The sequence below is a fragment of the Schistocerca piceifrons genome, chromosome 1 (genome assembly GCF_021461385.2).
Source record: "Schistocerca piceifrons isolate TAMUIC-IGC-003096 chromosome 1, iqSchPice1.1, whole genome shotgun sequence".
Taxonomy (NCBI): Eukaryota; Metazoa; Arthropoda; class Insecta; order Orthoptera; family Acrididae; genus Schistocerca; species Schistocerca piceifrons.
The window spans coordinates 1,221,310,173-1,221,336,137 of record NC_060138.1 but is presented as its reverse complement, the minus strand read 5'-3'; the positions used below and the strand labels follow the sequence as shown (position 1 = coordinate 1,221,336,137).

General features: G+C 42.2%; 1 protein-coding gene across 1 annotated transcript in view; it reads left to right on the top strand.

The window, feature by feature from the left end:
• The window catches only part of LOC124779545 (Down syndrome cell adhesion molecule-like protein Dscam2), a 291,097-nt gene that overhangs the window by 160,178 nt on the left and 104,954 nt on the right, over positions 1 to 25,965 (top strand). The window contains exons 15-16 of the mRNA XM_047253718.1: positions 24,380 to 24,513; positions 24,628 to 24,698. Coding sequence (XP_047109674.1) covers positions 24,380 to 24,513; positions 24,628 to 24,698 — 205 coding nt within the window. The remainder of the gene's footprint in view (positions 1 to 24,379; positions 24,514 to 24,627; positions 24,699 to 25,965) is intronic.

The window sequence follows — 25,965 nt, the reverse complement described above, 5'->3', positions numbered from 1 at the left end:
AGACAACCTATGAAATCCAATAAATAAAAAGAATAACAACTAAAGCCCACATAATCAAATATTGACAATGCCTTGGTCGTTGCAATAGAATTATTAAAATCTGTAATAGACGATGTTAAGCTACTTAATTTCATCTGATACAAGCTTTCTGTTTCTGAACCTACATATTTTATAAAAAAAATTGTCACAAAAATAACAATAACTCAAAAAATAATGCATCATTAATTATCTTCTTAGTTGAAGTATGGAGGACATAACACAATACAAACAAAACCTGAAACTCCGGTTTCAAATTTTTAAATGCACATTAAATATAAAAACTGACTGTCTCTTTAGTGTTGTTCAAAAAACGTCATTACTGAGTGTGATTACCACAGGCAGAAAATAAAACATGAGAGTAATGTTCGATGTTGTTATTGTTGGTGCTAATGACCTTCTTACAAAATGAATGCCATGTTGATGCTCTGTTATTGAGATTGGGATGCTCCAATGGCTCATTTTCTTGAAGTGGGAGATATTCTTCAAAAACACGACTCTTTCATGATCAAGCATCATTGTCTTGTCTAAGAAAAACATCACTCATTCTACTACGAAAATTATGTAAATAAGTATCAAGGACATCATGTGTATAGTGCAGACATGCACCCAAAGATATTCAAGATCGTGCTTGCACCTGGGTAGTACCACCCAACAACATCACATACTACCACCAAGGGCGCCGAAATGATAGTTTGTGTTGGGGGGGGGGGCGGGGAGGGGGGAGCAAGGTGGTGAGGAACCAAAGGGTATGGAGTATATTGAATATACTGGAAGACGAATGGCGACATGTAAGTAGCCTTAAAGGTTTCAGTTCTGACCCTGTTAAAAACTTTGTCCTCTTACTAAAAAACTAGGCCATGTTCATACTAGGCGCTTCAGTCTGGAGCCGCGCGACCGCTACGGTCGCAGGTTCGAATCCTGCCTCAGGCAACGATGTGTGTGACGTCCTTAGGTTAGTTAGGTTTAAGTAGTTCTTAAGTTCTAGGGGACTAATGACCTCAGATGTTAAGTCTCATAGTGCTCAGAGCCATGTTCGTACTAAATAAAAAAATACACATTACTAAAAGAAAAACGCCTGACTACACTGTTTTTTCTCCTTTCCCTGAGAGCGGAGAAGGGGTTACTCTCATAATCAATATACTGCAAATATACACAACATATAAGGAGCTATAAATTAATGTACAGGTACAGTTACAACGAATTTCCGACGTTATGATCCTGTAAGTATTGCAAGGACTTCGTTCCTGTTACAATAAAATACAAAAAAATGCATTAATAATTGTTATATAATAGCTGCTGAGTATTATTGCCAAGCAAAGAAAAACTTAAATACGAATATTGTGCTTATGACGGGGAAGGCAAAGAACAGTGAGAGGAAGTGATGTGTATAGCCCACAAAGTATCACCGAAAACCCAAAAAGTTTTGACTTGTAATTTGTCGAAATATTACGATCTCCTTTAGATATGTGCAGCGGTAAAAGTTTACACAGTGGCACCAGAAACCATGAATGACCGTTATACATGAACATATACACAAAAAATGAAAGATTTTTTGGTGCTGACACGTCTATTAAAGAGTTGTTAATACAAATAGTACACGTAACTATACTTTTTAGGTGCAATTTATCAGGGTCTCATCATCCATAACGACAGGTGCATCAACTCTGAATAGCACTTAAATTTATTGACATCTTTTCTCTGTGCTATGTAACATGTTAGTTAACTCAATGTCGCAGTGAGAAACATGGGAAAATGCAGGCTACATGATCTCTCTCTCTCTCTCTCTCTCTCTCTCTCTCTCTCTCTCTCTCTCCTCTCTCTCTCTTGTCTCTCTCTCTCTCTCTCTCTCTCTCTCTCACACACACACACACACACACACACACACACACACACATTACGGTATTACACATTCAGAATTCTTCCATGTAACAAAAGGAGTTGTCAAGTATATATGATTTTGTGTTTGAAATTTATTTTATTGTTGATTTTCTTTGGCACGCCATTAGGTAAGTGGTTAAAGATTTTTATGACTGAATACTTCATTCCTTTCTATGACACACTAAAGTTGAGTAGTTCCTCCTTATAGTTTCACTTTTAATGACTACTTGTGTGGTTTACCACTACCTACTCCACAACAGAGTATGTGTACCCAAGTCACTGTTGGCAGTCAGGCCAGATATTTAAAGAGCTGTCGACTAAAGATTCTGTACTCGCCAGTATATATTGTTCTTATTACACATTTTTGTCAAATGAACACTATCTTTCTCAATGAAGTGTTGTGTGAATAACATGCCGTAAGACCTAAGTAACGGAAAACAGGAAACTGACTGAATTATTGGACATTTTCATCTACAAGTCTGCTTTTTCCCGAAGTTGCGTAGATTTCATGGTTAAAATCTATTACATGTGGCTTAAAGTTCAGATTCTTACGAGTTTAAACTCCTCATAATTTAGAATATTGGGTTCTACTGAATTTTCTTTATACACTGTTTCTAGCGGTGTGGTCAGTACTTGTGCAGTACAGAACATTTGAAGTTCCATTTAGAGAAATTCATTTCATAATTTGCAAGAAATTGTTATTTGCAGTTTCAAATGTTTAACTTTCTCTGTTGGATTCGATTACAATACTCTCATCATCAGTAACAAGTAACTATAAACAGCTAGCACAGTCCTCGACATATACAATTATCTCAACAACAAGCTCAGTTTAGGATCATTTACAGTCTGCATAATCGTGTCCTTAAATTTTTGAAAGACTTTAGTCGTCCATGATTTATTCATACTGTGTTTCTGGGTATTCAATCGTGTTGTTGTTTCCATCTCACGCACAATATTTCGACAACCGACCTGGACGACTTCTTGAGATGCTGTGAGTATTGCTGTTATGTTTATTTTCTACCTAAACTCCAACCGCACTGTGAACTACTGTTCGTCTCACGCCGCTGTCTATTGCCGAATTCATTGTCTCTTCACGACCACTACGCCCTTTGATGCTCCTTTGTTTTCCAGAGGCCTCACTTACTTTCTGTGAAACTCATATTGTCTCAGCGTATCCCAGCTCTGATGAGTCCAGTATCATGATGAAAACACCAATTTTATGGGACAACGTAATTAAGGAGTCTGTTGAAATAAAAATGTCGGGAAAGTTAATAAACCGGGACGGAGTTTTCAATTTAAAGAAGACTTGGGGCACGGCATTCAATTTATTGCGATCTCGTCGGTCATGACATCCACCAGAGCTCGGAAACGCTGAGAGAATGTGCTTTTCAAGCAATATCTGTGCGAGCTTTGAAAAATAAAAGAACATCAAAAGGCAAAATGGGCGTCAAGAAATGAACCCAGTTATAAACAGCGGTGCAAGACCGATGGATCATATTCTGGTTGGAGGTAAGTCAGCGAGTACACATAACAGCACAACATGCAGCCCCCGAAGAATACGGCTGGGAATAAATAAAATGTAACTACAACACGCAGTACATGCGGAAGTACACCACTAATCAATCGAGGAAACCTGACACAACACGACTATGTTTTGATTAATCAGAGGACGTCGAGTGATGAAATGGCTGCAGTAATTGTGACTTTCCATTGCTTTCGATTATTTTGCTGTTTCTATTTTTTGTGTTTCTCAAGTACAGAAATTGTCACTCAAGCCACAAATTAGACTATATATTTAACAAATTCACTTCCTCATAACGGAAATTCCACAGTTAATCCTTTACTATTTGATCTGACAGTGGCCCAACCGCAAGCAAAGAAAATATTCATGTGAGGCGAACGGAGGGAGGATAATCAGCAGCCGGTCTTCATGCATCATTTTCTATCGAGTTTAATCCGCGAATGTGTGCCGTGTAGCCTCGGTTGTGTATGAATGCTTCTTTTGCTGGTACCTGTTGGTGGTCTTTGTTGCGTGTATATATATATAAAATATTATATATTTTTTTTATTTTTAATTTATCAGCATGATTCTTTCTCTCAGGGATATTATTTTTTCTTATCACATTTAGTTACGTGCGTAAGTAAATACGAAAAGCGTTCTTGAAGGACCGCTGTTATTCATGTACCAACTTTAGATTTTTAATGTGATGACTAAAATATAGTTGCCATTTACTGAATTGAATGCAATTTTGTTAATTTCTATTTATTGATTGCAAAGCAAGGCTCGAGAAAATTTCGATTGTTGCCATGGAGCAGCCAAGATAAAACTTAACTGAACTCATGGAATCTGTATTATTTAAAAATGAACTTTGACGTTAAATTAATTATCTGTTGCAATTTAGAAAGGTTCTTACAACTAAATCTCTCGCATTTACAGTTACTGTTAACACTTTGAAAAATAGATTAATACTTCGGTGCGTAATGGCCGACCAGAGGCTGCATCGGAAGATGAGCTTCCCGCAGCGCAAATTACTGAAAAAATGCTTATTAAAAATAATTAGCCGCTGAGGTGACAACTATCACAAAGAAATTCATTTTGTGATAACAGTAATTAGTTTATTTTAGCGGAATACAGAATAACTTATGTGTATCCGCTCAATGGCTGCCTTCCGTATTGCGAAACAAAACAGTGTGTGTACCATAAAGTACGTCCGTCCTCCTCGGCCGTACAATCGCGTCTCTTAGCGACCCTTTTTTATTTTGATAGACACATTTTAAATAAAGATGCTACTTTTAAATCATCGCTGCATATCAGTTTTTTTTTTCAAGAACATTAACTGTGTCTTATATACTAATTACATTCATAAAATACGTTAAGTGTTTACAAATAATTTTTAGTTCACCCTTAACACTTCCCAATATTGTTCACTGCTTACAACCGATAAAAATGTCAGCATTTGTGACGTACCGTCACATCTTCTAGCTGATCCAATTCGTGGTAAAAACCTTTAGGTACTAATTGGCGTCGCCAAGCATCAGATCTAGACATCTTCTGGTTGGCATGTGTTGCAGTCTTCCTCTGAGCCCCTTTAACTTCATATTCTCTGAAGTCAGCGTTTTTCTGTGAAAGAACCATGTAGTCTCGCCGAAGCGTTCCTGTAAATTTGGTACTCCTACTACCTGAGGTATGATCTCCATTTCTACACTTATACTCTGCAAGCCTCCTTACGGTGTTTGGCGGAGAGTACTTCTAGTACCACTAACTACTCCCCCTTCCGTGACCCATTCGCAAAATGTGCTCAGGAAGAACGACTGCTGTCGACAACATAAGCTCTTTATGTGTCTGATTTTCTCGTCATAATTTCCCCGAGATGTGCGTGGGAGGAAGTAAGACGTCGCTTGACTCCCCTTGGAAACCACGCTCTCAGAATTTGAACAGTAAAGCTCTCCACGATAAACAATGCCTGCCACTGGAGTTTGAGCTTATCCATTAGGCTCTCGCGCTTACTGAGCGAAACCGCGACGAAATGCGCCGCTAGCAATTAAACCTACTCAGTCTCTTGCATTAATACATTATGGTAATGGCTCCAGAATAACTAACAAATTAAAGAATTTGTAATACAAGCTTTTGTAAGCCGCTTCTTTCTTTTGTGAGTGACTTACATTTTCTTAAGATTCTTCCAAAAAATCTCAGCTGGCATCTGCTATTCCTAGAATTTGTTTTATGTGGTCATAACTACGTCCCCCTGCACGATAATTCCTAGGTATCCTGCCGCTGTAACCATTTCCGTTTGTCTCTAGTAGCGTGACCGATCGAGGTGATGCAGTAGTTAGCACACTGAACTCGCCTTCGGTAGGACGACGGTTCAAAACCGCGTCCGGCCATCCAGAGTTAGGTTTTCCGTGATATCCCAAAATCGCTCCGGGTAAATGCCGGGATGGTTCTTTTGAAAGGGTACGGCCGATTTCGTTCCTCTCCATCTCTAATGATCTCGATGTCGACGGGACGTTAACCCAACCTTCCTTCCTTCCTTTCCTTCCACTAGCGTAACCAAACATCAGTGACCCTCATCGGCTATTTATGCACAATACGTTTCATCTATTGGTGTTCATGGTCAACTGCCAGTCCTAACACCAGTCCTATATGCCCCGAAAGTCTTTCCGCATTTCATTGCACTGTTCCGGTGTAATTTGCTTCCTTTTGACAGGCTATAGGGGAATGCTCAGCCAGCAAAAGGGACGCATTACCTACTTGTAGTGATTGGGCAAATGTATAACCTTAACTAATGTTTGCTTTTATCTGTCGCAGGGGTGAGTCGCACACCGTAACATTTGTGCCCTACAGTTACGGCATATAATAGCAAATACACTATTGGACCAAAAGTACCCGGATACCGGTTAGTGGACATTAAAATGGGGTGTGTCAGCTCTTCGCCTTTATGCCTGCCTCAACTCTGCTGGGCACACTTTCAATGACTGTGGAGGAATGGCAGCTCACTCTTCTTCAAGGGGCGAAACCAGGGAAGGTAGTGATGTTGAACAGAAGGGACCGTTCCATTAGGTTCAGGTTTGGACTCTGGGAAGGACAGCCCATTTTACGAATGTTACTGTCTACAAACAATTGCCTTTCAGACGCTGACAAAATGCATTCGCAAATAATAAAATATTCTGGGCTAGTCAGTAGGGAGCCAGGGTGTGCAATGGACATTTAACAAAGTTACGAAACTCCTTGAAAATGTCCTCCGCAGATGGTGACGAAACGTCGGATTTTAAAGTGAAATCCCTTCGACCACGACATATTAGCCCGGAATATTTTATTAATTGTGACCATTCCGGCCGTGAAAGTTTACATTTTACAATACGACAGAATGCATTCTCACACTAATACAGTCGACGTAACGACAGAATGCATTCTCACATTAATACAGTCAACGTCTCGGAACTGTTTCTCTACTACACGCAGCACATAATTCTGCAAAATGTCTTCATATCCCTCCACATTTAACTTTTCGTTAATCACAATAAGGGGACCACACACTAAACACGAGAAACAACTCTCACCCTAACACCATCTCTTTCAAACTTTACTATTGGCACTGAACATGATGGCAGGTAATCTTCTCCAGGCATTCGTCACCCCAAAAACCTTACATCGATTCACCATGGGGTATAGTGACAATCACCACTTGCAGGCTTTCCAACGACTACCCACCCTCAGACTCAAGGGTGAAATATGAAAAGTTTTGGCTGGTTTCGTTGTCTAGGGGCTGGGATACGTAGCTGCCGCATTACAGGCCAAATACTGCTGAGTCTACAGTATACAATAAGAATACGTACATGAATCGAATGGTCAAAGGTTTCTATCACTGGGCAATTGCGAATTATGAAAGTAGCATATAAATTTATAATTGAAAGATTGCAATTAAATAAAATCTGCAGGTACCATCTTAACGACTTTAAAGAAGAAGTACTTTTGAGAATGCGGTATATTTCTGCAAAACATAAAATATAAGTTGGATAACAGGGAAACGATAGATTCCTACAGCACGTAATTAGTTATGAACAACAGCACAGCTCGTGAGATATTCATTTCTAAACACACACTACGTATTCACTGTAAAAGCCACGGAAATCTCACAAGTGCACAAGTCGGCACTCCAAAGTGTTTCTATCTGCCGCAACAACGTGCAAAACCGCTTCACACTCTCCAAGTCTCTCCCGCGACTGTGCGTCCGTCGCGCCGTCGCTTCCAGCACTTCCAGTGTCCTGTGCCCGTACTCTCCAGGACTGCCGCACTGCCAGAACTCCCTTGTGTCCTCTCCGGAAACTCGCTTCCATCCAGTCTCCCCATTCACGAGCACTGTCATTGGCTAGAGCGCTTGCGCCATGTCTTAATGCCAACGCACAGTCACAATCATAATGAAACATATTGTAAGCAAATACGAAATGCTGGATTTACATTTAACTTCTTGAAATTAAATGAATATTCCGACGGCTGGGCCATAAAAACACTCAACACACACTATTAAATTCATAAACAATTAAATAAACATATATAAAAAGAAAAGAAGCAAAAGGTAGGCCAGGAGTCTAATGTCTCTGTGCTTTCTAAAACACAGTAAATAACTGACCAGTTTCTTCATCAATAGCATATATCGGATATTAAGAAAGACATAGATGAATCAATATACCGAGTGATCAAAAAGTCAGTATAAATTTGAAAACTTAATAAACCACGGAATAATGTAGATAGAGAGGTAAAAATTGACACACATGCTTGGAATGACATGGGGTTTTATTTGAAAAAAAAAAAAAAAAAAAACAAATATTGCTAGACGCGTGAAAGATCTCTTGCGCGCGTCGTTTGGTGGTGATCGTGTGCTCAGCCGCCACTTTCGTCATGTTTGGCCTTCCTGGTCCCCAGACCTCAGTCCGTGCGATTATTGTCTTTGGGGTTACCTGAAGTCGCAAGTGTATCGTGATCGACCTACATCTCTAGGGATGCTGAAAGACAACATCCGACGCCAATGCCTCACCATAACTTCGGACATGCTTTACAGTGCTGTTCACAATATTATTCCTTGACTACAGCTATTGTTGAGGAATGATGGAAATATTGAGCATTTCCTGTAAAGAACATCATCTTTGCTTTGTCTTACTTTGTTATGCTAATTATTGCGACTCTGATCAGATGAAGCGCCATCTGTCGGACATTTTTGAACTTCTGTATTTTTTTTTTCGTAGTAAAACCCCATGTCATTCCAAGCATGTGTGTCAATTTGTACCTCTCTATCTACATTATTCCGTGATTTATTCAGCTTTTAAATTTATACAGACTTTTTGATCACCCGGTATATATAAGCATGCTGTTACTGTTTTTTCGTGTAACTGTGGAGTACTCATAGCCTGACGCGATCGATAGTAATCGGCCACTTTGACCTCCAATAACTCATGTACTATTCAAGTTACATGCCTGTAATTCATACCAATTTAGGTTTACACTAATAGCTCTCTAAAGACACGGCGATCGACAAAATCGGATGAAGCCTTTATATTTTGAAAATTCGTTGCTGGGTGTTACTTGTATAATTTACCATCAGATACTAAAGTTTAAACTAATAAAGATATTGTAAATCTGATTACACCATCAGAATCGTCGTGCAAATAATAGTAAGGTACATGTTTCTTTTTGAGGTACTGGTTACTATTAATTTCATTATGAACTGCGAAATGTCTGCCATTATGGTTTCACGAAGTCCGCCATCTTTAGCGCTCTCGGCATACAGCGGCACCAAGGAATTCCCAGCCACGCAGCTGGACCGGCCGTTGCGCGGCACCACGCGGTCGCTAAGCTAACGTCCGGGACCACGTGATCGCTGCCGAGAGGCCTGCACCCGCTGACCGGCGCGTATGACCACTGCTTCCTCAGAACTCAGCATATTTCCAGGGCGCTGCAACTCGCCCGTTACCTCACACACCTCCACTGGCTTGCCAGAACGTTCAGAAGTAGCACCCTTCAGTTCATACAACTACATACGAAACAAATTTCAAAGAAATTTTCCCCGTTACCTCACACACACTCCAAATCACTGGTTTCCATTCATCCACTGTCCAGTGGTGTCACCCTTTGCGTAACGTCTAGCGTTGCTTTGCAATGAGTACAGAAATCCGTGGCTTATAAGGAGTTGCTCGACCATTATACTCCATTGTTATTAACCCCATTTGCACAGTTACTGTGCTATATGGACTACTGGTAGCGCTTTAGAACTCATGAGAAATACCTTCTGCTGATTTTAGGCGATTTTTTACATCCACCCTCCGCAATGCTTTATGGTCTCTGGTCTTGCTTTATCTGTACTTCATTTCTTCGCCTGTCCAGTTCACAGCCACATTAACAACAGTCAGCGTGGGCTGTTCCAGAAGGTTTGAAATGTCCGAGATGGAATTCTTAGTTGGGTGACATCCAATGACCAGTACAAGTTCGAAGTCACTGAGCTCTCCCGAGTAATTCATTCTGCTGTTACTGCACAATATTACCCCATATCCTTTTACAATTGGGATGATGCCTCGCGTGAGCCGTGCGGGGTAGCTGTGCAGTCTAGAACACCTTGTCATGGTTCGCGCGGCTCCCCCCGTCGGTGGTTCGAGTCGTCCCTCGCGCATGGGTGTGTGTGTGTGTGTGTGTGTGTGTGTTGTCCTTAGCGCAAGTCAGTTTAAGTAGCGTGTAAGCCTAGCGACCGATGACCTCAGCAGTTTGTTCCCATAGTAACTTACCATAAATTTTCAGTTTTGCCTCTCGTCACATCTACTGGTAAATTCCTCATTACATAGGTGTATGCGGATACTTTGGAACAGACTGTGTAGGTTACATAAGTGATCCTACATTTTCCTTATCAAACATAAATAAAACTGATTGTTAATAAATAATTGTGCCACATCCCTTACGATCAATAATTGCAGGCAACAACAGTTATGTGAGTTTTGATTAATTGATTCATTAATGATGAACACAATAGAAGTAAAGCAAAGCTCTGCCGCTCTGGCTACAGATGGGTGAATCGCGACCGACCGATCGCCATATCTTCCTCGCCAATGCCCTCATTTGCAAGTGGTATGGAGGGTCGTGGGGACAGCACACCGCTCTCCCGGTTGTCGGCGGCTTTGCAGACCTTCGAGCGGCTACTTCCCATTCGAGTAGCACTTGAAATGCCATGACAAGTGTGAGTGAACTACGCTCCAATCTTCCCACCGAGGAAAAATTCGTTGGAGTACCGGGATCCTCCGAATCGTAACCATCTAAGCTGACCACTCAGCTACGAAAGCGGACAAAAGAATTAACACAGATATACGGATTATGTGGGTGCAGACTCAAATAAACTGACGATAATAACATACGTGCTGTGAAGCTTCGTGTGTACCTACGATTCAAGTGCAGCCAGTTTTTCTCAATCATGTGTTATTGCAAACGCGTACAATATAAAGTGCCATAGCGTATTAACTATTCATGTAAATGTCGTGTGACCAGGGCCTCCCGTCAGGTAGACCGTTCGCCTGGTGCAAGTCTTTCGATTTGACGCCACTTCGGCGACTTGTGCGTCGATGGGGATGAAATGATGATGATTAGGATAACGCAACCTCCAGTCCCTGAGCGGAGAAAATCTCCGACCCAGCCGGGAATCGAACCTGGGCCCTTGGGATTGACATTCTGTCTCGCCGGCCACTCAGCTACCGGGAGCGGACATAAACTATTAGTTAACCCACACACAGTTAAAGTTCAAAAGGCTCGTTAAAGAAACAATCAATTTTCTCGAAGCATTAATAAAATATTTCAGTCTCACCAGAGTCACTTATCAAAAGCAGCGGAAATAATCATGGTGTTCCTGTGTCCGTTACGGGCTCCAACCTCTCGCCATATGAGGGTCCGTTCAGTACAGGGAACACAACCGTTTTGGTGGTCCAGGTGTTACGGTTTAAGAGGCATAATGTTGCATTGGCGTAGTGACCTCCAAATCTTTCAGTACACTAGCCCGTCACCGTTATTGTGACACTGTACCCTTTCCCCATGTACGTCGTCTTTTCATTGGTGCATTCGACCCTGAGTTCATTTTTATGGATGACAGTGCAATCGAACAGTGTGTAACCTCCCCCCTCACTTATCGACCTAAATGACAGTGAGAAATTAAACCGCGTGTACCTAATGGAAATTTGGGAAAAGCAATCGTCACCGAAGTTAATCTATCGGTAAAGAGGGAGGAAAGGGTTACATCTAAATGAAAGGAAAAATGCAAATGAAACTGGTGGAAATCAATTTTGAAAAGGGGTAAAGTTAATAAAGAAAGTAAATGTGCGGCCGTTACGTTAACAATTAACTAGCGGTAATTAGATATTTGAGATTTGGGGGAAATCACGGTCGCCAGTCCTAAGGACAATTACTATAGTAACTGAAAAAGAAAGGTTATTACACATATAATTAGCACTAGAAGCGTGGCAACTGAAGGTTGACACGTGTAGTGTGAAAACTGAAAGTTTGTCAGAAGTAATAAATTTCGATACACTCTGACTTAATTTAGCTAAAGAATTAATAAAACCGGAAAATCGAAAATTAATTTAGTGACTGAAGTTAATAGTGAGCTTTCTTTCTGAAGCACATCGAAATCCAGTAAAATACGGTTAGTCTTGGACTACCTCAACAATCATTTCAAAAGCAACTTGACTCTACGCAATTTAGAAACAAGATATTTAACTTTGAACTTGAATTAAATGATTCTGAACTATTAACAATAGTAAAATTTAGTACGTACCAAGCTGAGCTGCAGTCACAGGTAAGCTAAAATATGCTAACAAAACTCGCACTCTAAATTTGTGCTCGTGTAACCTAAATATTGTAGCCAGCTACTGAACTTTGAAATTAAAGCAGTGAAATCTAATCATATTATTTTAATGCTGGCGTTTGAATTTCAACGACACTCGGGTTCATTTCGGAAAAGGAAGGGACCCTGCTTGGCAATGCAATTGGGACAATGAGCAACAAAGGTTCATGCTAAGTTGCTGTAATATTGCGAGGCAAATGGAACAATTTGAAAAGCTGAGGTCTGCCATACAGTTCTGAAACTTTACGTGCTTTTAGTCTTCCTTGTTGGTTGATTGAAGGTTTGAAGCCGTCGATCGAGGAGGTGGCGACAGTCACTCATTGTCGGCCGTCGCTGTTGCAGAAGCTGGATGTTGGCGCGCCTTCTTCTCGACACGGTCACCAGGCGAAATGGCTCTTGATGTGCGCCAGCTAATGCTTCCCGTCCGCGACACCATGTCAGAAACAATCATCGCGAGTCGAGCGCAATTACATGCTGCCAAACCCCGAAAGCGCGGCAACTCGCGGGAGCGTCACACAACACCTGCTCCACTCGCTACTCCCGCCAGACTCTCACTGCCCTGCCCGCGCTTCACGCGGCAGAGTTAACACTACCAAAGATCCTACACACTTTGATTCGTCACACGACCTATCGACGTAATCGTTCGATAGCAGTTTTCCCTAGGCAAGACCCAGCGTAAAAATACAAATAATATTTACGAAACAAACCAATTATACATCGACATGAGTCCATAAATATATATATACAAACAGTAAAACAATTACAATATATAAAGAGACAGAAATGTCATATCTTGAGGTAACAAAACAAGGAAAAAAAATAATAGTACAATAGATGGAAATAGGAGTATATGCATTTCCGGCGTTACACGTGCCCCACATTGTCTGAGGATGTTCGTGTAACGTAAACAGACTCAGAAAATGTCCCAAAAAAGAAACAGCGGAAATGCATATGCTCAAAACATCAACAAAATTTAGCATTCGTCTAATTAATCATAAATCAATTTTTAGACCATAATAATTGAGTGGGGACACTCCTAATCTTATTCCACTCTGTCATCTTGCACAAAATAAAACAGGTTGACAACATATTAAAATTCATAGAAGATATAGAAAATGGTTTAGCTATTCCAAAATCATTAAAATTCGTAACACTATGAGAAATGGAATACTATTTGCAAAATTAATCAGAGTACATGGTCATAAAAACAGGTAGATCAAAATATGCAAATTAATAATTAATTACATAGAATACACATTTTTACATAACCTTTTCATAATTAATATCTCGTCATGAGATTCCACTTAACGCTAAACAAGAAAATAATATTCAGTAGATCGAAAAAAACATAAATATTGACAGCAGAATTCTTTCACATCAGCTGTCCGGGAAGAAAAACTATTCCGCCTTCAGTACTCGCAAGTACAAAGAATGCCGACAGCGGCACAAGAGCCGACAGCGGCACCGCCTCGCCAGTATTGTTGCGCCCGCCTGTGCGGCACGCTTGATCTCTCTCGCCCTTGTAACGGCATTTCCAGAACGTCCGTTTCACTGAATTCTTTCGGTAAAACTCACTCCCGAGTAATCTCAAGGAGTCCCTTAATACTATCACAGTGGATAACTCAACACTGTCCATCATCACACGCATGTACTAGCCTGAAACTTAAAACAGCGTCTAAGTACATCGGCAATGACTAGTAAATCACATATTTATGGAATCTTACAGCTATTTACAAAATCATATTTACATTCCTTAATCTACTGTGACTCAGCTGAAAACTTAAACTAGCAGCTTGGATTTTTCAATTGATAAATAATCACTCTCTCTTAAATCATTTAGTCAAAATTAATTACTTATTAATTACAACTTCTTTAATGACCTTGGTCAGTCAAAAGCATGGCAATCTAGCAAATCGTTAAATTATACACTCTATATTTACATACTGTATAAATTACCCATTGTGTGGTATTAATCGATCCTAGGTTGGTACAATTTCAAGTCTACAATATTCCGCAAGCATTTGTGTGAAGTATACCAATGACTTTATATGGTCCATTATAAACAAACTTAAAATTAGAGATTTCATGGTCTATCTCGCTCGATTTCTCATGAGCTATTACAAGTACTAAGTCTCCGATTGCAAACTTAGCAAAACGCACTTTAGCGTCATGACGACGTGTGCGAGAATCAGTTTTAAGCTTCGTTACTTCTCGCAAACGATCTTTTTTCACACCAATACTAATGTCAATCCGTGGAGGGAATTTGATTATCTCTTCCAATTCACTTTCTACACTTTTGTCAATGTCGAAATTCCTCATGTTAGGGCAGTTCAAACTCATTCCTACGTCAATGTCATCCGGCCAGTTAACAATGTGTATAGGCTGGTATTGCCTATGCACACCGTCTCCTGCCTCGTCAAAACTAACTACTATTGTTTTATCTTGGGACGTACATGTCAAAGTTTTGCTTTCGCAATTAATCACTGCACGGTACTTTAATAGCCAATCTAACCCGATAATTACTTCCGCAGTTAAGTCTGGCACGACGACAAACTCTTGTTCAAATCGTGCCCCACATATCTCGAAGTTGACAAAAATCTGTTTTGTGACCGGTTTACTGGCCTTCCCAGTAGCACCGATAATTTTCACTCCTGTTACTGGCATAACTACGATGCCAGGTCTGTCCTTCAGTAACTCAAATATTTTCCCAGATACAGCACTCAATTCTGCACCGGTGTCAATCAACACGTTTAGTTGTAGGTCGTGCGTATTAACAGACACTACTATCTGTCTACACTTGTCCTCGACTGTTTCTTTATTTTCCCACAGTAAATCCTCGTCTATATCCAGGTCATTCCAGAAAAAACCATCCGGCTTTGATCCTAAATCCGGTTTATCTGGCGGCTTTTTCAGCCTCTGTTCACATACAGTTTTAATTTCAACACGTTTGTCCTGAGGCTTAGTCTCTAGCTTCGCCTCCAATACCGAAACCTTTTCCTGTAACTCGTCAACTAGCGAGTGTTGCTTTGCTATCAATTCACTAATTGTCACCTTCGTTGATTCCTCTTTAGCCAGATTGATCTCATCTGCCAATCTACCTGGAGACATGTGCCCAGTAGTATCTGCAATTACTTCCTCTAGATCTGCGCAACCCACACTGTTATCGTCTGACCGTATAACGTCAGCTCTAACCTCATACACGCTGTAATCTACGTGCTTTTCTACCAATCGTGTTCGGCTATCACTAAAATTTTCGTAATCTTTCTCCTTAATACTCTCGCAATGTTTAAACTGGATATTCGCGTCGGATGGGTCGGCTACTTCTACCATTACAACTTTCGGTAAAGTCTGCCGGTTAGGGCCAGAACTTTCCGCTACTACTTCAACATTCAACTCCTGCGGGACGAAACACGACGCATCTTGCTCGTGCTCCCCATTAACATCAACTATTTCTAGTAAAGTCTGCCGGTTAGGGCCAGAACTTTCTATCACTTCACAATCACTATCTTCCTGCGGGACGAGACGCGGCAAATCCTGCCCGCGCTCCCCATAAACACTTCTCCCGTACAGGCCCCTATAATCTCTTAGTTCGTCGTATAAGCGACCGAACTGCCTTAACCTGACCTCATCCCTCTCTGCATCTCCTCGCTCGATGACGGACGTTTTATCCGACATCTGACTTCTTTCAACACTTGCGAATCATTCTTAAACTCAATCTCCAGTTCCGCTGTGGGTATTACAGCTGCCACTTTATAATCGATTTCCGGAACACTACCTAAATTGTTCTCACTGACAGTGAATGTACTTCCTACTGCCGTGTCTACAGCTGATCTACTACTTGTGGGCGCACTCCTTTCTCCTAACACTGGCACACTCTCCCGCCGTTGATTATTCCATACGGAATTTTCATAACGACGACACCTGGGTTTTCTCCTGTTATTGGGCCGCCAAAATTTCTCCACGCCCGGTCGGCCCCTCACCGGCGCGGCTAATGGTTTCCCTGTCTCGTCCCAGCAGATACGCTCCCCGAATGCTGCTGAGGCGGCTTATCGCACCCTCTGGCGTTATTACTACCCTGTGAAGCCCGTATCACGTTAGTATGATACTGGTTTCCGTCATTCCTGTTATTATTTGCATTGTACCGATTGTTATTACGGTCCGAACCATTATTGTTATTGCTGCCATGGTTGCGGTATGCATTATTCCCATGGTTATCGTTGGTGTGGTTGCTGTGGTACCCGTTGTTGTTACCACGGCCTCTACCACTGTCGCGATTATTGCGCCAATTGTCCTCGTCCTCCACTCTTTCCAGGAAATCATTTATTGTCCTGTAATTGCTTCCTACGTAGCGTTTTGTATCATCTGGAAGCTTTTTGTAGAGTTCCCAGACTATTTCGGATTCCGTGCGGCGATCACGCAAATATTCCAACTTGCGGATCCAGCCCTCACAAAACTCCTTCATCGAGCCGCGCGAATTCGCATCGAAAGGCCTCGATACGACAAATTCGCGCCAGACACTTTGCTGTTTTTGCTCTGACCAGTATTCAGCCAGAAACAAATTTTTAAACTCGTCAAAAGTCAGGTTCGTAATGTTGAGGTTTAGGCCCCAACGCTTGGCATCACCAGCCAACACATCAATAACCGCATTAATTTTTCTCTCATTAGTCCATGATCTGGGTAAAACTCTTTCACAATTTTTAATGAAATCCGTCGGGTGTATACCGCCTTTTTTCAAGGGGTCGAACCGCTCCTCTTTCGTCAACAACTCCGAACTATGTGCACAGATTGGCACATAGCTCTGTTTTTCGTCAAGTTTCTTTTCTAATTCCGACACTCTCGTAATTACTTGGCAAGTGGTTGTCGCAAGCGTTTCCACTTCCCTCTTTTTCTCTTCGCAGGTGTTAGCCTGCTTCGTCACTTTGGTATCTACTTCGGATACTAAAGCCTTTAAAGTTTCCACCTTCTGTTGATCCTCTTTTCTCACTAATTGAATTTGTTCCGTCACCTTATTCTCGATGATCGGAGCAACTGCGTCTCCTACACTTTTCTCGATTCTGCTAATTTCGGAATCAAAACGAGTATTTATGCTCGCAATTTCCGCCTGAACGCCTATCATTTCCTGTTTAAGGTTACCGATTTCGGTATTAATCACGACAATATCGTCTTTGATTTTATCAACTTTTGTGTTAACAACTTCAACATTGTTGTTAACAACATTAATAGCTTTGTTCTGATTGTCTAGCATTCGTTCAATTTTATCAGACAGAGCTACTTGCTTGGCAGCCTGAGCTGCTTGCTCGGCAGCCTGAGCTTCTTGCTTGGCAGCCTGATCTTTAATTTCTGCCGATTGACTCTTGATTTCGTTAATCAAAACATTCAATAAATCAGTTAAATTCCCGGAAACCACCGGTTTTACTTCCGTAGCGGCTTCCTCTTTCATTGTCCCCCCGTATTCGTCATCAAGGGATTCAGATTTGATTTTCACTTCCGATTCCGAAACATTTTCTAAAGTCTGGAATTCCATTTCTGCTCTTTGTTGCGTTTCGGCGGTCGCATCTTTCATGCTAGCCGCCTGCCCCGGAACAATGGGTACCGCTGTGCGCGTTTCCCACTGTTCGACCGATTGTTCCGTATCTAAGTCTACCAAATTTTGGTAATTGTTGCCTTCACTCATTTTAATAATTTTCAATATAAATGCAAAATCTCAACTCTAATTAGGATTCCTCACACGAATATTCTCGCTGACGTATCGACCATTTCGTAACCAGTACTTTGTTACGAGATTTGCACAATGCAAAATTCGTGTCCAGAACAACCTCAAATTTGAAGATTGTCCTGTCACGAGGTCGCCACGTGTAACCTCCCCCCTCACTTATCGACCTAAATGACAGTGAGAAATTAAACCGCGTGTACCTAATGGAAATTTGGGAAAAGCAATCGTCACCGAAGTTAATCTATCGGTAAAGAGGGAGGAAAGGGTTACATCTAAATGAAAGGAAAAATGCAAATGAAACTGGTGGAAATCAATTTTGAAAAGGGGTAAAGTTAATAAAGAAAGTAAATGTGCGGCCGTTACGTTAACAATTAACTAGCGGTAATTAGATATTTGAGATTTGGGGGAAATCACGGTCGCCAGTCCTAAGGACAATTACTATAGTAACTGAAAAAGAAAGGTTATTACACATATAATTAGCACTAGAAGCGTGGCAACTGAAGGTTGACACGTGTAGTGTGAAAACTGAAAGTTTGTCAGAAGTAATAAATTTCGCTACACTCTGACTTAATTTAGCAAAAGAATTAATAAAACCGGAAAATCGAAAGTTAATTTAGTGACTGAAGTTAATAGTGAGCTTTCTTTCTGAAGCACATCGAAATCCAGTAAAATACGGTTAGTCTTGGACTACCTCAACAATCATTTCAAAAGCAACTTGACTCTACGCAATTTAGAAACAAGATATTTAACTTTGAACTTGAATTAAATGATTCTGAACTATTAACAATAGTAAAATTTAGTACGTACCAAGCTGAGCTGCAGTCACAGGTAAGCTAAAATATGCTAACAAAACTCGCACTCTAAATTTGTGCACGTGTAACCTAAATATTGTAGCCAGCTACTGAACTTTGAAATTAAAGCAGTGAAATCTAATCATATTATTTTAATGCTGGCGTTTGAATTTCAACGACACTCGGGTTCATTTCGGAAAAGGAAGGGACCCTGCTTGGCAATGCAATTGGGACAATGAGCAACAAAGGTTCATGCTAAGTTGCTGTAATATTGCGAGGCAAATGGAACAATTTGAAAAGCTGAGGTCTGCCATACAGTTCTGAAACTTTACGTGCTTTTAGTCTTCCTTGTTGGTTGATTGAAGGTTTGAAGCCGTCGATCGAGGAGGTGGCGACAGTCACTCATTGTCGGCCGTCGCTGTTGCAGAAGCTGGATGTTGGCGCGCCTTCTTCTCGACACGGTCACCAGGCGAAATGGCTCTTGATGTGCGCCAGCTAATGCTTCCCGTCCGCGACACCATGTCAGAAACAATCATCGCGAGTCGAGCGCAATTACATGCTGCCAAACCCCGAAAGCGCGGCAACTCGCGGGAGCGTCACACAACACCTGCTCCACTCGCTACTCCCGCCAGACTCTCACTGCCCTGCCCGCGCTTCACGCGGCAGAGTTAACACTACCAAAGATCCTACACACTTTGATTCGTCACACGACCTATCGACGTAATCGTTCGATAGCAGTTTTCCCTAGGCAAGACCCAGCGTAAAAATACAAATAATATTTACGAAACAAACCAATTATACATCGACATGAGTCCATAAATACACTCCTGGAAATGGAAAAAAGAACACATTGACACCGGTGTGTCAGACCCACCATACTTGCTCCGGACACTGCGAGAGGGCTGTACAAGCAATGATCACACGCACGGCACAGCGGACACACCAGGAACCGCGGTGTTGGCCGTCGAATGGCGCTAGCTGCGCAGCATTTGTGCACCGCCGCCGTCAGTGTCAGCCAGTTTGCCGTGGCATACGGAGCTCCATCGCAGTCTTTAACACTGGTAGCATGCCGCGACAGCGTGGACGTGAACCGTATGTGCAGTTGACGGACTTTGAGCGAGGGCGTATAGTGGGCATGCGGGAGGCCGGGTGGACGTACCGCCGAATTGCTCAACACGTGGGGCGTGAGGTCTCCACAGTACATCGATGTTGTCGCCAGTGGTCGGCGGAAGGTGCACGTGCCCGTCGACCTGGGACCGGACCGCAGCGACGCACGGATGCACGCCAAGACCGTAGGACCCTACGCAGTGCCGTAGGGGACCGCACCGCCACTTCCCAGCAAATTAGGGACACTGTTGCTCCTGGGGTATCGGCGAGGACCATTCGCAACCGTCTCCATGAAGCTGGGCTACGGTCCCGCACGCCGTTAGGCCGTCTTCCGCTCACGCCCCAACATCGTGCAGCCCGCCTCCAGTGGTGTCGCGACAGGCGTGAATGGAGGGACGAATGGAGACATGTCGTCTTCAGCGATGAGAGTCGCTTCTGCCTTGGTGCCAATGATGGTCGTATGCGTGTTTGGCGCCGTGCAGGTGAGCGCCACAATCAGGACTGCATACGACCGAGGCACACAGGGCCAACACCCGGCATAATCGTGTGGGGAGCGATCTCCTACACTGGCCGTACACCACTGGTGATCGTCGAGGGGACACTGAATAGTGCACGGTACATCCAAACCGTCATCGAACCCATCGTTCTACCATTCCTAGACCGCAAGGGAACTTGCTGTTCCAACAGGACAATTCACGTCCGCATGTATCCCGTGCCACCCAACGTGCTCTAGAAGGTGTAAGTCAACTACCCTGGCCAGCAAGATCTCCGGATCTGTCCCCCATTGAGCATGTTTGGGACTGGATGAAGCGTCGTCTCACGCGGTCTGCACGTCCAGCACGAACGCTGGTCCAACTGAGGCGCCAGGTGGAAATGACATGGCAAGCCGTTCCACAGGACTACATCCAGCATCTCTACGATCGTCTCCATGGGAGAATAGCAGCCTGCATTGCTGCGAAAGGTGGATATACACTGTACTAGTGCCGACATTGTGCATGCTCTGTTGCCTGTGTCTATGTGCCTGTGGTTCTGTCAGTGTTATCATGTGATGTATCTGACCCCAGGAATGTGTCAATAAAGTTTCCCCTTCCTGGGACAATGAATTTACGGTGTTCTTATTTCCATTTCCAGGAGTGTATATATATACAAACAGTAAAACAATTACAATATATAAAGAGACAGAAATGTCATATCTTGAGGTAACAAAACAAGGAAAAAAAATAATAGTACAATAGATGGAAATAGGAGTATATGCATTTCCGGCGTTACAAGTGCAATTGGAGGAGCTCTTCCCATGAGCGGATATTCGGCGAATGGACAGGTCTCCTCGTTCCCCCCATTTAAATCCGATGGAGCACGTGTGGGATGCGTTTGGGAAGCGCGTTGAAGCACAATTACACGCACCATCAGCGTTTGTCAAGCGCTACCACCACAACTCCTTACCAACCTTTTGGCCAGCATGGGAGCGCTTTCCAGAACATGCATTTGCCGTCCGTGGAGATCACACACCCAATTAAGAACCACGTCATTCCGTTTGTAATGTGCAGGGGACCATCACAAATTGAGATAAGATCAGTGTAATTACAGTACTGGCCATTAATATTGCTACACCAAGAAGAAATGCAGATGACAAACGGGTATTCATTGGACAAATATATTATAGTAGAATTGACATGTGATTACATTTTCACGAAATTTAGGTGCATAGATCCTCAGAAATCAGTACCCAGAACAACCACGTGTGGCCGTAATAACGGCCTCGATACGCATGGGCATTGAGTCAAACAGAGCTTGGATGATGTGTACAGGTACAGCTGCCAATGCAGCTTCAACCCGATACCACAGTTCTTCAAGAGTAGTGACTGGCGTATTGTGACGAGCCAGTTGCTCGGCCACCATTGACCAGACGTTTTCAGTTGGCGAGAGATCTGGAGAATGTGCTGGCCAGGGCAGCAGTCGAACATTTTCTGTATCCAGAAAGACCCGTACAGGACCTGCAACATGCGGTCGTGCATTATCCTGCTGAAATGTAGGGTTTCGCAGGGATCGAATGAAGGGTAGAGTCACGGGTCGTAACACATCTGAAATGTAATGTCCACTGTTCAAACTGCCGTCAGTGCGAACAAGAGGTGATCGACACGTGTAACCAATGACACCCCATATCATCACGCCCGGTGTTAACGCCAATATGGCGATAACGAATATGACGAATACACGCTTCCAATGTGCGTTCACCGCGATGTCGCCAAACACGGATGCGACCGTCATGATGCTGTAAGCAGAACCTGGATTCATCCGAGAAAATGACGTTTTGCCATTCGTGCACCCAGGTTGGTCGTTGAGTACACCATCGCAGGCGGTCCTGTCTGTGATGCAGCGTCAAGGGTAACCGCAGCCATGGTCTCCGAGCTGATAGTCCACGCTGCTGCAAACGTCGTCGAACTGTTCGTGCAGATGGTTGTTGTCTTGCAAACGTCCCCATCTTTTGACTCAGGGATCGAAACGTGGTTGCACGATCCGTTACAGCCATGTGGATAAGATGCCTGTCATCTCGACTGCTAGTGATACCAGGCCGTTGGGATCCAGCACGGCGTTCCGTATTACCCTCCTGAACACACCGATTCCATATCCTGCTAACAGTCATTGGATCTCGGCCAACGCGAGCAGCAATGTCGCGATACGATAAACCGAAATCGCGATAGGCTACAATCCGACCTTTATCAAAGTCGGAAACGTGATGGTACGCATATCTCCTCCTTACACGAGGCATCAAAACAACGTTTCACCAGGCAACACCGGTCAACTGCTGTTTGTGTATGAGAAATCGGTTGGAAACTTTCCTCATGTCAGCACGTCGTAGGTGTCGCCGCCAGCGCCAACCTTATGTGAATGCTCTGAAAAGCTAATCCTTTGGATATCACAGCATCTTCTTCCTGTCGATTAAATTTCGCGTCTGTATCACGTCATCTTCGTGATGTAGCAATTTTAACGGCCAGTAGTGTATTATCTTTGAATAAAAGTATCATTTCTGTTCGCCATATAGCTTATTTCTTTCATTTACCATCTGTACTACACCGCAGCATTTCTTTCTTTACATGATCCAAGTTTCATCGAGCTACGTTTGTTGGCTGTGACACATCATGCAAAGCTACTTTCATCCATAACCTTTGCGCACCATTGTACAAAGATTTTGCCATGAAGTGTTTTCAAGTTTTTCCCGTTACTGCGCAGCGCCAACAGGAAAACCATACCGCATCTCAGAATCCGACACCGTCGAATGCCCTTCTTCCATAAGAGCAATTACGGGTCACAATTAGCCTTTTGACGCCGAGCCATGGCTCATGAATAAAGTGGTTGCACTTAGTGCTAGGTTCTTCAGGTATCTTACCTTGAATCGTGTACTGCGAGTGATTATAATAGAACGACTGGAGTGACGACAAATGTAACTTGCAGCATTAAACTGTCAGTCAATGAAGCAGAATACTGCCTCCACATGCGAGGGATATTTAACATAATAAGTTACTCCAGAATGATGTTGCCGTAAGTGGGTCTTACAAGGAACGTAAGTAGTTTGATGTCTCTAAACGTGTCCACATATGATTTAGGTCACTAGGTCTTAGTTTTCAATTAAAATCGAACTCAACTGACATCATGTTTGAGCGATTTACGATTGTCAGCTGGAGTACTGGAGCAGCGATGATAGCAAATACGTCGTGGATTAAAATCTTCGTTCTTTTTTTTAATTTTTCACATGGATAGTTAAATTTAAACATAAAAGGGAAGAGTTATTTTACTTTGTGGAATAAATACATACCCAATAATTATTTTATTTGCAGAAAAGTTTTGTTTCTTCTTGAAAAGTATGTAGAATAAAGAAATATTTTACGTAATATTTGAAGTAATCATTCCTCTTCCGCGTGTTTCAAGGTAATCTGGAAAATGGTTTGATGCATTATTGCTATACCGGGCTCTGTCTGACATTTTTTGTGATTTCAAGCGTACATTCTACGCAGCCGAAGTGCAACTTTTACAAAATTTATTTGTATAATACAATTTATACTCCGATCTGTGGTATATGTAGACCCTAAAACAGCTACATAATTTTACCATTATTTTCAGTGTTCTGATGAGATGCAACTATGTGATGGTGGATATATGTGTATTTTAGTAGTGTGATTTCATTCAGTTATATATAATGACTTTAGAGAGATAATTATTATTGTGAATGACGTGTTAGACTATAGCACCAATTTGAGCCTGTCGCTTAATTAATTCCTGAGACTAAAATTACCAGTTAGAGGAACAGTTTGGTTATGCGTTTCATGTAACAATGCTTTCCTTTCCTATACGTTAAATTCATTATTTTATAAATTAGGTTACAAACAATACAATTAATTTAATCAGCTACAGCAATAGCACTCGACATTTGCCATTGCTCACACTTATTATTTTAGATAAAAAAATAATTTTGAATGTTGCAGAATTGACTCTAAAAAGAATGCTATGATAACAGACCTGCATCCAGCCACTACCTACCACATCAGGATCCTTGCAGTTAATGCTATTGAGGCCAGCATCTTCACAGATCCACTTACTGTAAAGACGCAAGAAGAAGGTAATGACAAGGCAGTAAAAATATTCAGTTTGAAAATAACGTAGATTCTCTTTGTACATAGTTAACTTTGTTACTTTGTCACCGCAAATAACGAAGCAATCAATCTAATAACAGCTCCAACGGGGACCCCCCAGGATGTGCGCGCGGTAAACATCGACCCTGATGAGCTTCTTGTGACATGGAAGGTATGTCCATCTGCTGTTAATTAAAAGCATTTTCTCTTACATCAGCACCTTAAAAAGAGTGCCAGTAATCACTGTTCTAGCAATAAGAGGTACCTGCTAGTACAACAATAATGATAGTTCACAATTTAACGTGATCACCCTCTAACTACTTGTAATAAATATTTTCTCTAGAGTTTAGAATGTAGTGCCATAATTTCGAAAGGTTTTCTTGTTATAATTCGCGATGGAGTTCTTATTTTCATTATTGTTTACTACACGGAAGTCTTGATAGTAACTTGATGACTGAAAGTCAGTCATAAAATGTAGATTCCCAGAAAAGTTTTAGACACAGTGGCTACTAACTGATTACTCAAACCTGATGTCTGCTGTAACTGAGTAAGACTGGAATCCGTGAAATTACTTAGTGAAATGTTCTCGGGCTTCCAGCTGTGTCAAGTGGTTATGACGCCATAGGCTTTCTATAAAGTTCTCCTTTAACACTGTTAACTGGAGTGAGTGTTGATGGGCGCCCTTACATCCTCTAGCTGTCGCCTATGACGTCATGGTTCTCCACAGTATCGCCATACGTGGGCAAACGTTGCCTTCGCCTTCGGTTTTGCAGCCTCAGTCTGCATCCCATGTCGCACTAAGTCGTAGGCCACCGTCTCTATGAACGATTGTTCTCTGTGATTTTTATTTGAGTGGCATCTTTAATTAAGTTGCCCCGAAAGCTATCACTGCGAACAAAGACGGTGCTATCGTCAAACTAGATTCGGTGTCCGTTTTCCATAGCATTCTCAGCTATAGCAGGTCTTTTGAAGTAGCTTATCCGATAGCAGCCTCTCATGCTCATTCCTAACCTGTTCCACACTGCGTACACTTTTTGTCTCACGTAAGACTGTCCGCACTCACAGAGTACTCTGTAAGCCCGATGTGTTCTTATACCTCTTACAAAACTCGTTAGAGGCGGATTTTTGAGGGGAGTTTGAAGATTGCTTTCACTTTTTCTCTCTTTAGAAGGTAGAGACATAAAATTAAATCGCTCGTCAGGCCTCTCGCAGCTAATGAGGCCGTTAAAAGTACGGCAGGTCAAACGGCGCTTGGAGTTTACCAAATATTTGTCTGACATTTAAGATGATAGACTTGTGGATGAAGGCTCAAATATTTTATCCAGAGTAAAAGCAGATGGAGAGGGATCGAAAGTATTAAATATGCAGATGATCAAACTGTCTTAGCAGAAAGTGAAAAATACCTCCAGGAAATGAAGAATGAAATAATAACAACACAG